A 13,402-nucleotide genomic window follows, 5' to 3' on the forward strand; every position below is an offset into this window, starting at 1 on the left:
TGCACCAACAGACAAACATATACACACACACACACACACACATGTACACGTTGATTATAATAAAAACAAGTCCCTGCACAATTCAGTACCTACTAGTTGGAAGTTGACTTGTGAATCCTCCCAATATATATGACGGCTATATGACTGATCAGAACCTTTTACTCCTGGCCTGGTGTTTCGTTTTTTTTTTTTGTGTGTGGCAGGAAGCTGGATGCCATATATACATCACATCCAGCTTCTTTTCCTGTCTATTCTGCTTTCTGACACTGTGGGATTACAGGGTTACAAAACTAATACCTAGGTGCTAAAAACTGTGCTGTTCATACATGGATTAGGGGTATACATAAGGGTTGGGTACAGATTTAATGAACTAGAATTACCCAAGTTGGTTACATGTATATGTGTATCTTACTATTTTATTTACATATAGTAAGTGACTTATAATTATCCATGACCTTTCATTTTCACAATGACTAACAATGGCTCCGATTCAAGTTTGACTCCATGACACCAGATCATGAATTGAAATGGAAACTGTAGTTTGCAACTTGTCAGAGCTCCATGTGATGGATGAGTGATCCTGAGACAGAGAGGACAGAGAAGTGATGTCATTGGATCAATGGGGCAACAGAATGAGGTTCATGGCCAAGATTAGTGAAGTGACTGCTCCTACCAGGCATGTGTGTGAGTGTGAAAAACAGCTGAAGACTCGCACTGATGCAATTAAAAATAGTAAGATAAATACTAACTAAGGCTATGTTCACACACCGTATATTTCAGTCAGTATTGTGGTCCTCATATTGCAACCAAAACCAGGAGTGGATTAAAAACACAGAAAGGCTCTGTTCACACAATGGTGAAATTGAGTGGATGGCCGCCATATAACAGTAAATAACGGCCATTATTTCAATATAACAGCCGTTGTTTTAAAATAACAGCAAATATTCGCCATTAAATGGCGGCCATCCACTCAATTTCAACATTGTGTGAACAGAGCCTTTCTGTGTTTTCAATCCACTCCTGGTTTTGGTTGCAATATGAGGACCACAATACTGACTGAAATATACGTGTGAACCCATGCTTCAAGGGTGAAGATGAAAAAGTTTTAAAATTTACATTAGATACAATATTTATTGCCTTTATTTCTGCTCTACCTATTATACATGCTTTTATACTCACTGTGTTCTTCTGAGCCACCATATCCTAAAAAAGAAAACAAAGAAATTCAGATAAAATCAGCAGTCAAACTAGGCAGGAGCAAATCGAACATGCAGCATTTGATTACCGGTGGCTGCAGAAGTTGGATAGCAGAAAAGGGGTATTCCGGGAAAAATTCATCCCCACCATGCACCGGATAAGGAAGAAGTAGGAAATGGTGGGGGGTCCAACCCCTGAACCCCCTGGCGATCTACGTATCGGACTCCGCCGGCTTTGTTATGAATAGAGTACTGGGTCGGCACCTGACCCGCGGTTCATTCTTAGAACAATGGAAAGAGCCGAATGCAGTGCTTTTCCACCGTACTCGACTCTTTCCGTAGCTCCATAGGAATGAATAGAGCCACAGGTCACATGCTGACCCGGGGAAAAGTAAAATTTTCCTGGAATACTCCCTAGTAATAACTCGAATGTGCTTGAGATTCGCTCATCTCTACTCTACACCTGTCCTTAGGCTGTGTGTGGTATTAACACTTGGCTCCTTTTGCTCCAATAGAACTGAGCTGCAATACTACACACATACTGAGGACTGTATTTTACGTTTCTAAGAGGTCAGAGAGGTGGGCTGAGCTGCAGCAGCACTTCTATCCCTCCATGATTGATGTACAGGACTCTGCTCTTAAAGAGGTACTCCACAGAAAAAAAGCTATACAAATTAGTAAATTACTTCTACTTGAAAAACTCAAGTGTTCCAGTACTTATCAGCTGCTGTATGTCCTGTAGGAAGTAGTGTATTCTTCCCAGTCTGACACACTGCTCTTTGCTGCCACCTCTGTTCATGACACGAACTGTCCAGAGCAGTAGGAAATCCCCATAGAAAACTTCTCCTGCTCTGGACAGTTCCTGACATGGACGGAGGTGGCAGCAGAGAGCACTGTGTCAGACTGGGAAGAATACACCACTTCCTGCAGGACATACAGCAGCTGATTACTGGAGTACTGGAAGACTTGAGATTTTTAAATAAAAGTAATTTACAAATCTATATAACGTTCGGACCCCAGTTCATTTAAAAACATTTTTTTCACCAAGGATGCTGTGTAGTTAAAGAGAATGTATCACCTGGATTTTCTTCTACTGATTAGAGGCAGATACTGTAAGGCTCCGTTCCCACTGAGCAAAGGTAGCGGAATTCCGCGACGGAATTGTCCGCCGCGGAATGCCGTTAGCCTCCCGCTCATAATGGGACTCTATGGGAGGCGCGCGCTCCTGCCCTGTCCGCGCTGAAGAATGAACATGTTCATTCTTCAGCGCGTACAGAGCAGCAGCGCGCGCCTCCCATAGACTCCCATTATGAGCGGGAGGCTAACGGCATTCCGCGGCGGACAATTCCGTCGCGGAATTCCGCTAGCTTTGCTCAGTGGGAACGGGGCCTAAAATACTGCTGACCCACCCCAGTGTGATGAAACCCCCTCCCCTCTGTGATTCAGCTCCATTAGAATCAATGCCCCCAGTGCTTCATGCCCGGCCGGTCCTCGGTAACAGACCGGCGCAGGTCAAAAAGGGTCCACGGCACCAGCATCCCTGCTGTTCTATTCATGCAAAATAAAAACAACAACAATGTACCTAGTGGTACATTCACTTTAACACCTATAGTGTCAATCACCCTAAAAGGTTCCCTTTAATCTTATCAGTGGTTTAGTTCATATTGGGCATTTTTTATCATGAGAGAGAAAAAAAACACAGAAAAGCAAGTATATTCAATTCTGGGTTCAATAACAGCCAAAACAACATTCATGACATTTACCTTAAGAGACAGCGATGTATCAGGGTCTGTATCGTGATAGATAATAACATTATTTGCCATGTCGAAACTTTCTCGTACCCCGAGGTGGTAGAAAAGAGAAGGCTGCCTTCCCACATCACTCATGTCCACTACAGCAACATCTGCAATAGAAAGAGGTTTTATCAGTACCGGACTGTTTCAGCTGCCTTCACTTCCAGTTCTTCTTCAGCATTTTGTTATAAAACATATCATAAAACATCAGTTGTGGTCAGTCAGGGTCTCTGTGTCAAGACCTCCACCACCTGCTAAACAAAGCCAGGAGAAGCGCACGTCTGTGCTCTTCACTCGCTGATTCTCTGCTTGAACCACCTCATTATAGGAGAAACTTCATTGTAAGTTTATGGCAACTGTCTCCTGCATTGAGTTGGATTGTGTCTTGAGCTGGGGGTGAAGCGTACATCTGCACACTTCTTTAGGCTATATCTAGCAATCAATAGGGGTCTCTGCCCTGAGACCCTGACCGAACATAACCGTCTGTGTGCCATGTAAAACTTTTTACGTGACAATAAGACTTTCAATGGGATTTATCAGTGTCTTGGCTCTATTATAAACTAAAACCGTGACACTAGTGTGAACAAAGCCTTATATGCTGATCAGTTGTATCACAGTCATTCAGACATTACATCTATAAGAAAGTGCAGGGTCCCACCCAAATACACGAGAGATGTATGGAAATAACTATAGTGGACTTGAGCAGTTGAGGAACACTATATATATATAACATACAAGCAGTCAATGATGCGTCCTATGTTACTTTGGTCAGTCCCAGGTCAAAAGTGAATCTGTAGATCTGGCTCTATAGGAAGCTGTCACCAGGATTGTGGTAAATCAAGCTTTCATTTTATCCTAGCGTTGGTAGATACATATAAATAGATGTACTTCCTCTGAGAAAACAAGTCAATAATTCTTCCCAACAAATCTTATAGACAGCCTGGGAATTGTTCTGATACAGAAGAATGTTAACTGGAGCTGGGCGGTGGGATAGGGAGGCTAAGCAGTGGGATAGGGAGGCTGAGCTGTGGGATAGGGAGGCTGAGCTGTGGGATAGGGAGGTTGAGCTGTGGGATAGGGAGGCTGAGCTGTGGGATAGGGAGGCTGAGCTGTGGGATAGGGAGGCTGAGCTGTGGGATAGGGAGGCAGAGTGGTGGGACAGGGAGGCTGAGAGGTGGGACAGGGAGGCTGAGCTGTGGAATAGGGAGGCTGAGCTGTGGGATAGGGAGGCTGAGCGGTGGGATAGGGAGGCAGAGCGGTGGGATAGGGAGGCAGAGCGGTGGGATAGGGAGGCAGAGCGGTGGGATAGGGAGGCAGAGTGGTGGGATAGGGAGGCTGAGAGCTGGGACAGGGAGGCTGAGCGGTGGGATAGGGAGGCAGAGCGGTGGGATAGGGAGGCAGAGCGGTGGGATAGGGAGGCAGAGCGGTGGGATAGGGAGGCTGAGAGGTGGGACAGGGAGGCTGAGCGGTGGGACAGGGAGGCTGAGAGGTGGGACAGGGAGGCTGAGCGGTGGGACAGGGAGGCTGAGCGGTGGGGTAGGGAGGCTGAGCGGTGGGATAGGGAGGCTGAGCTGTGGGAAAGGGGGGCCGAGCGGTGGGACAGGGAGGCTGAGAGGTGGGACAGGGAGGCTGAGAGGTGGGACAGGGAGGCTGAGAGGTGGGACAGGGAGGCTGAGAGGTGGGACAGGGAGGCTGAGAGGTGGGACAGGGAGGCTGAGCGGTGGGACAGGGAGGCTGAGCGGTGGGATAGGGAGGCTGAGCGGTGGGATAGGGAGGCTGAGCGGTGGGATAGGGAGGCTGAGCGGTGGGATAGGGAGGCTGAGCGGTGGGATAGGGAGGCTGAGACATTTCTACAGCGCAATGCCTGAGACATAAGGATGAGATACATGCTAAAGAAGACATAAAGCGAAAAGTTTCCTGCATGTTCTCACGCAGAGCACAAAAGCATTGAATAATCCCAAAACGCTAAAGAACTTAGTAGGGGTGATATGAGTACCACATTCAAGCAATGGCGGATTATAATGTAGGCGGTTTGGGCGGCCGCCCGGGGCCCAAGGCTCCGGGGGGGCCCATGCCTTGCCGCCCACATTATAATGCCGCCCGGGAGGCCCCCTCGCCACTGCACTCTTGTGACCGCAAGCATTGTTTCGCTTGCGGTCACAAGAGTCTCCGGCTGCCTCCTTCTGATGCGCGGCTGCCGGGGGTGTCCGGTCCTCTGCCTGGCAGCGCGCGCGTCACACAGCTCCTAGTGCCGCCTGGGGCCCTGTCTTCCGGTACTGGGAGCGCACGTACCGGAAGTCAGGGCCCAGGCGGCACTAGGAGCTGTGTGACGCGCGCGCTGCCGGGCAGAGGACCGGACACCCCCGGCAGCCGCGCATCAGACGGAGGCAGCCGGAGAGAGGATCGACGGGGGAACGCAGGGTAGGTGAGTTATATTTTGTTATTTTTGTGTTATTTACTCACTGGGGGGCATCTATAAAGGGGGGGAAAGGGGGGCCAGCTATAAAGGGGGGGAAAGGGGGGCCAGCTATAAAGGGGGGGAAAGGGGGGCCAGCTATAAAGGGGGGGAAAGGGGGAGCAGCTATAAAGGGGGGGAAAGGGGGGGCAGCTATAAAGGGGGGGAAAGAGGGGGACCATCTATAAAGGGAGGGGGGAGAGGGGGACCATCTATAAGGGAGGGGGGAGAGGGGGACTATCCATAAGGGAGGGGGGAGAGGGGGACCATCTATAAAGGGAGGGGGGAGAGGGGGACCATCTATAAGGGAGAGGGGAGAGGGGGACCATCTATAAGGGAGGGGGGAGAGGGGGACCATCTATAAGGGAGGGGGAAGAGGGGGGCCATCTATAAGGGGGGAAGAGGGGGACCATCTATAAAGGGGGAAAGAGGGGGACCATCTATAAAGGGGGAAAGAGGGGGACCATCTATAAGGGGGGAAAGGAGGACTAGTTATAAGGGGGGAGAGGGAAGAGGAGGACCAGCTATAAGGGGGGAGAGGGAAGAGGGGGACCATCTATAAGGGGGGAAAGAGGGGGACCATCTATAAGGGGGGAGAGGGAAGAGGGGGACCATCTATAAGGGGGGAAAGAGGGGGACCATCTATAAGGGGGGAAAGAGGGGGACCATCTATAAGGGGGGAAAGGAGGACCAGTTATAAGGGGGGAGAGGGAAGAGGGGGACCAGCTATAAGGGGGGAGAGGGAAGAGGGGGACCATCTATAAAGGGGGAAAGAGGGGGACCATCTATAAGGGGGGAAAGAGGGGGACCATCTATAAGGGGGGAAAGGAGGACCAGTTATAAGGGGGGAGAGGGAAGAGGGGGACCAGCTATAAGGGGGGAGAGGGAAGAGGGGGACCATCTATAAAGGGGGAAAGAGGGGGACCATCTATAGAGTGGAAAGAGGGGGACCAGCTATAAGGGGGGAAAGGAGGACCAGCTATAAGGGGGGAGAGGGAAGAGGGGGACCAGCTATAAGGGGGGAGAGGGAAGAGGGGGACCAGCTATAAGGGGGGAAAGGAGGACCAGCTATAAGGGGGAAAGAGGGGGACCATCTATAAGGGGGGAAAGAGGGGGGGCATCTATAAGGGGGGAAAGAGGGGGACCATGTATAGAGGGGGAAAGAGGGGGACCAGCTATAAGGGGGAAAGAGGGGGACCATGTATAGAGGGGGAAAGAGGGGGACCATCTATAAGGGGGGAAAGAGGGGGACCATGTATAAGGGGGGAAAGAGGGGGACCATGTATAGAGGGGGAAAGAGGGGGACCATCTATAGAGGGGGAAAGAGGGGGACCATCTATAAGGGGGAAAGAGGGGGACCATCTATAAGGGGGGGGGAGAGGGGGACCATCTATAAGGGGGGGGGGGAAGAGGGGGACCATCTATAAAGGGGGACTATCTCCTATAGGATTAGCACCATCCTCTCCTGACATCCTCTGTGCTGCTGGGACCTCCCCTATAGATCAACACCCTCCTCTCCTGACATCCTTTGTGCTGCTTGGTCCTCTCCTATAAGATCAGCACCCTCCTCTCCTGACATCCTCTGTGCTGCTGTGACCTTAGGGGGGGGCAACATCAGGGGACCAGGTGAGGTGGCGATATGTTTATTGGGGGCAGTGGAGGTGGGGTGGGCAATGCTTACTGGGGGTAGCAGCAAGGGACCAAACATTATGTTTATTGGGGCCAGCAGGGAGGGGAGGCAGGCAGTGTTTATGGGGGACAGTGGGGGGGGGGGGGGACGCAGTGGCAGATTATAATGTGGGCGAATTGACTGGGGGGGGGGGGGGGGCCCAGGTTGGGTGGACAGCCCGGGGCCCAGAGTACATTTAATCCGCCACTGCATTCAAGAGAGGCTGCTAGATACAAATATTAACAGGACCTTCCAATGGTATAAGTCCCCAGCAGCTATGTCCCTCTGTAGCAGGGGTGCACAACCTGCAGACCTCCAGCTGTTGCTAAACTACAATTCCCATCATGTCTGAACATCCTGACGTGATGAGAATTGTGGTTTTGCAACAGCGGGAGGGCTGCAGGTTGGGCACCCCTGCACTACACTCTGAACCCCACAGCCATGTTCACACATTGAGGAGCCTGGCAGGAATCAGTTTTATATACCACCAGCAATGCAGGGGACTGGGTCTCATGAATGTGCTGCAAATTTTAAAATCCATAGCACACCGATTGTAGATTGGCTCAATTTAAAGGGGAACACCAGAGAGATTTTTTTTTAATCAACTGGTGTAGTAAAGTTATACAGATTTGAAGCAGAGAGCACTGTGTAAGGGTATGTTCAGACTGAGGAATCCACACGAAGAAGTTCTGTCAGATTCTGACGCTCGCCACCGCCACCGCAAAAAGCGCGCATCTCCGCCCCTAACAGACTCCATTCTATGGTCGGGCTGATTCCGCCGTTCGTCCAAATAACGAACAGGTTTATTCTTTGGACGGACAGCGGAATCCGCCCAACCATAGAATAGAGTCTATGGCTCGGGCAGAGATGCACGCAGCCGTGGGCGGTGGTGAGCAATGGAATCCGCCAGAACTTCTCTGTGCGGATTCCTTAGTCTGAACATACCCTCAGACTGGAAAGAATACACCATGTCCTGCAAGGCATACAGCAGCTGATAAGTACTTAAGGGATTAAGATTTTTAATAGAAGTAATATACAAATTAGTATAATTTTCTGATACAAACCTTTTTTCCCCTCAGGAGTACCCCATTAATGGTGCCAGTCTGTGTGCACATCTGTTTGCTGCACCATAGCAGAAATGTACGCAACACTATGTTGGCTAATCGTTGCCTTCTATTCCACGGGATGATTATCGGCCGATATCAGCCAAATACGGACGATAATCATTAGATAGGTCCTTTAGATGTCTGCTGCAAATTATCTTCCCAATTCATGTAGGAATCTGTAGCATGAACAGCCTTTGTCTGGCAACCAGGAACGTCTGACTAACATGAATAGAAATCTTTTCTTATTTTTAGCAAACATCTGCAAGGTTTATATGTCTCCTGTTCCCTTATCAGTTCCCAACATAACTACTTCATAGCGTCTACTGAACATCCCACCCTTCCATGCACACATCTAGAAGCTTCCTTCCTTTTCTACACTAACAGGATTGTGTTCCATCAGTTTCATGTCCATACAACATATATTTCTTTGGCCTATACAATGCACTATTCTACAGAACTGCTGACAGCATGCTGACGTACTAGGAGACCTCCACACAATTCAGATCTAGTATGATTCTAATGTATCCTAGCAAAAAGTGAGCTTGTGATTCTTAGCATCCTGTGCCCTTACATCCTCACTGGCAGTGTCGGACTGGGGTACCTGGGGCCCACCAGAGGAAAAGATCCTTGGGGCCCATCAATAAAGAACCAGAGAAACACGACATGCTGGCCTAGTCCTATCCTGGATTCATCTGTATCTGTGACAAATCCCTTGTAAGTAACATTTCAAACTCTTAGAACACCCTACAATTATACAGCTCTCAGGGTATGCTGGGAGTTCTAGTTTCTGAGAGGACAACATTTTAATAAATCACTGTGTGGAGAGTCTCCTGGTGGCTGCAATCTGTGGTTGACAACCATCAGCCTTGAAGGTCCAGCAATACATCTGTCTACACTGTACTACAACTCCCAGCATATCCTGAGGGCTGCAGACTGTCAACTTGGCCTTCCCCTTCCTCAACCAAGCGCATGCTATTGATATCTATTTATATGTGTGTGTATATATTAAGACAGATATTACCAATAATAATATAGGAAGGAAATATTATCACCATAGATATTACCGCCATACTGTTACTGACCAAATCCAGTATACTGAGACTAATATTACCAATAATACCAGTATACAAGGGGGAAATATTACTACTACACCATAACCACTACCATCACCACCATATTGTTACTGACTAAGGGTGGTATTACACGGGCCGAGCAGGGCCCGATAATACCTGTAAACGAGCAGCGATCTGCTAGATCGTTGCTCGTTTACTGGGCCTATTACACGGCCCGATAATAGTTTGTCAAGAGCTGCAAGGACATAGTTACCGATGTCCTTGCAGCCCTTGCTAAACTGGCATACATTACCCATCCACGTTCCAGGGCTGCTCCTGCCGTCCGCTTCTCCCGGGGTCCCGTGCGCGCTCTAGCTTCACAGCGGCCTGTCATCTGGTAGGCCGCTCAGCCAATCACAGGCCGGGACCGCCGCGGCCTGTGATTGGCTGAGCGGCCTATCAGCTGACAGGCCTCTGTGAAGCTAGAGCGCGCGCGGGACCCCGGGAGAAGCGGACGGCAGGAGCAGCCCTGGAACGTGGATGGGTAATGTATATCGTTAGTCGCCGGCCACGCACCGCTATTACACGCAGTGGTGCGCGGTCGGCGCCCGACGAAAATAGGGTCTAACCTATATCAACGATCAGCCGATGATCGTTGTCATCGGCTGATCGTTGCATTTATTACACGGAACGATAATCGGCCGAATTGGCCCGATTCGGCTGATTATCGCTCCGTGTAATAGTACCCTAAATCCTGTATACTAAATCCAATAAAACACAGTACCAGATTACAATCAACAAATAATACCCCCGCATACTGACTAATACCACCACATACTGACTAACACCACCGCTGCTACTGAATAAAATCCTCTGTACACAGATCACTATCACCTCATCCAGTCATATAGAGGTACCCAGCTCTACACAGGCTCTGTACTCTATATACATTATAGTGCAGTTATATCCAGTGACTCACAGGGGACATCTTCTCTGATCAGAGTTTTTCCCTTTTCATTTTCTTCTCCATCTGCCCTGGGCCGTTATGAGAACTTCTCTGAGCCACGAATCCACAGAATCTGCCAGACAGACATATTAGGCTCCTCACTCTGGCACCATCCTCATCTCTCTACAAACTGCACATCTGTATTGGCCCCTTTACACTTTCATTTAGTGGGTAGGCTGACTCTATGTGACCCCCCCCCCCTTATAGAATATGCTCCCTCTTCCATATAAAATAAAGCCCATGTGCATCTCCTAGAGAGCTCCCCTCTGTGTAGTCCCCCTATAGAAGATGCCCCCCTCTGTGCATTCCCTATAGTATATGGCCCTATTCTCTGTAGCCTCCCTTATAGATGCCCCCCTGTGCAGTCCACTATAGTAGATGCCCCCTCTGTGGATACCCTATTGTATACTGTGTTGTCCCCCTTATAGATGGTTCCCCTGTGTGTATTCCCCCTTGTAGATGCCCCCTGTGTTGTCCCCCTTATAGATGGCCCCCTGTATATTCCCCCTTAGTTGTCCCCCTTGTATTGTCCCCCTTATAGATGATCCCCCTTATAGATGCCCCCCGTATATTCCCTTATAGACGTCCCCCCAGTGTAATCCCCCTTATAGATGCCCCCCTGTATATCAGGGCTCCAGACTAAAAAATTTACCTGGGAGCCATTGGCTCCTAACCTGAAAAATTTAGGCGCCAAATAGAATATTTGGTCGCCAACATTTTAAACCATGTAAAATTAATGTTATGTTAAATGGGACTTACTGTGTGCAGAGGCCACGGCAGCATCCTCCTCCTTTAGATTCTTTCTTTTCTTAGTTTGAAAACTTTCAACATGGAAACTTGCAACTTGACAACCATATACAGTCTGACTCAGTACTTCAGCTTCACTTGGCTAGCCTTTTAATGAGGCTTACTCTTCTGAACTTGAACTTAAAGGGAACCTGTCGACCCCCGTGCCGGGGTGACAGGCTCCCAACCCCCCTATACTCACCTCATCGCGCCGGGTCCCGCTTCTGAAGATGGTCACGGAGATCTCAGCCGCTGCAGCCCGGCGTGCACACTGAGAGATGAGTCCAACGCTCATAGAGAATGACGGGAGAGTCCAGCGCTCAGTCATTCTCTATGAGTGTTGGACTCATCTCTCAGTGTGCGTGTCGGGCTGCAGCGGCTGAGATCTCCGTGACCCGACCATCTTCAGAAGCGGGACCCGGCGCGATGAGGTGAGTATAGGGGGTTCTAACGGGGGGTTGGGAGCCTGTCACCCCGTCACCGGGGGTGACAGGTTCCCTTTAAAAGCTTGCAACAGTCTATACATACTGAGCTAGACTTATGACTGCAGCCATAGTGACCCCCACAAGATGTGTATATAAATAGATATATCTCTCACCTAGTGACTAATGCAAGTGACCCCCTACAATACAGACACCTGAGGGGCCCTGATAATAATAATTGTGCATATATCTATCTCCCAGTGTCTGCAGCCAGTTTGCCCTACACTTATAGATGGCCCCCTCCCCTTATAGATGACCCCCTCTACCCCCATTATAGATGCCCCCTCCTCCCCCCCATTATAGATGCCCCCTCTCCCCCCCATTATAGATGCCCCCTCTTCTCCCCCCCTTATAGATACCCCCTCCCCTTATAGATGACCCCCTCTACCCCCATTATAGATGCCCCCTCTTCTCCCCCCCTTATAGATACACCCTCCCCTTATAGATGGCCCCCTCTCCCCCCCTTGAAGATGGCCCCTCTTCTCCCCCCATTATAGATGCCCCCCCCCCCCTTTCCTCTATGCTAAGCAGTATTTAAAAAAAACAAACTCACCTGACAACCCGCTCCCCCGGCGATCCTCTTCTTCTTCAGGCGCTGTCCCCGGCTGATGCGCGGCTGCCGGGGGTGTCCCGTCCTATCCCCGGCAGCGCGGCGCGTCATTGAGCTCCCTGTACGCCGGGGCTGTGACTTCTGACACAGGAAGCGTCTCTGACGTGCGCTTCCTGTGCCGGAAGTCAGGGCCCCAGGCAGCTCACTGATGCGCCGCGCTGCCGGGGATAGGACGGGACATCCCCGGCAGCCGCGCATCAGCTGGGGGCCCGGACTTAAAGAGACAGCGCGCCGTCGCCGGGGCCAGTCGCAAATGGCGCCCAGATTAATAAATCTGGGCGCCATTTGCAAAATGTCAGTCGCATTGGCGACCATTTTGGTCGCCATCTGGAGCCCTGTATATTCCCCCATATAGATGCACCACCTTTGTTGTCACCCTTATAGATGCCCCCCCTGTATTATCCCCCTCATAGATTTCCCCCCCAGTGTTATCCCCCTTATAGATGGCTCCCCCTCTATATTCCCTCTTATAGATGCCCCCCCTGTAGTATCCACCTTATAGATGACCCCCAGTATTGTCCCCCTTATAGATGCCCCCCCTGTATTTTTCCCCTTATAGATGCCCCCCCATATTATCCCCCTTATAGATTGCCCCCCTGAGCACAGCAGATTAAAAAGAAAACCACAAATACCTCACCTGACAACACGCTCCCCTGTCGCTGCTGTCTTCTCTTCTGCCCCTGTTGCTGCGTCGCTCCCTGGGGGATTCCCGGGCGGGGCACACATCAGGAAGCTCAGTAAGCGCCGGGGCTGGTACTTCCTGTACAGGAAGCGTCTCTAATACACTCTCACTGTACCGGAAGTCCCATCCAACGCACACTGAGGTTCCTGATGCGTGTGCTCCCTTGGAATCCCCAGGACACCCCCAGGGAGAGACGCATCAGCCAAATTGCCTCTTGCGACTGCAAGCAAGGCAGTGCTTGTGGTCACAAGAGGAAGGGGGGGGGACTCCGGCGCAGCACTTCAGGGTTTCTGCCGCACAACAGTAAGTGTGCTGCGTGAGTGGGGGGCCGGGGCCTACCAGAGGATCCTCCGGTCCTCCAGTGGCCCAGTCCGACCCTGCTCACTAACAATTAGCATTGACCATTTAGCACGTCCTGATGTGTCCCATAATAACACAGTCAATATAAATAATCACTGATATTGAGAATTACTTCTGGAATTATCATGAGCTCCATTCCTAATAAAGAAAAACATTGTTTTGTATACAGCATGAACAAAGGCTTCAAACATGATGCAATACAAAT

The 13,402-nt window shown here is 50.2% G+C and overlaps 1 protein-coding gene across 2 annotated transcripts in view; it reads right to left on the bottom strand.

Moving 5' to 3' along the window:
• Nucleotides 1-13,402, bottom strand: part of MAP3K15 (mitogen-activated protein kinase kinase kinase 15) — a 191,669-nt gene that overhangs the window by 105,525 nt on the left and 72,742 nt on the right. For both annotated transcript variants that reach the window (XM_069944508.1, XM_069944509.1), the window contains 2 exons: nt 2,960-3,099; nt 1,180-1,203 (listed from right to left, as the gene is read on the bottom strand). In XM_069944508.1, coding sequence (XP_069800609.1) covers nt 1,180-1,203; nt 2,960-3,099 — 164 coding nt within the window. The remainder of the gene's footprint in view (nt 1-1,179; nt 1,204-2,959; nt 3,100-13,402) is intronic.

This window comes from Dendropsophus ebraccatus, chromosome 11, assembly GCF_027789765.1.
Source record: "Dendropsophus ebraccatus isolate aDenEbr1 chromosome 11, aDenEbr1.pat, whole genome shotgun sequence".
Taxonomy (NCBI): Eukaryota; Metazoa; Chordata; class Amphibia; order Anura; family Hylidae; genus Dendropsophus; species Dendropsophus ebraccatus.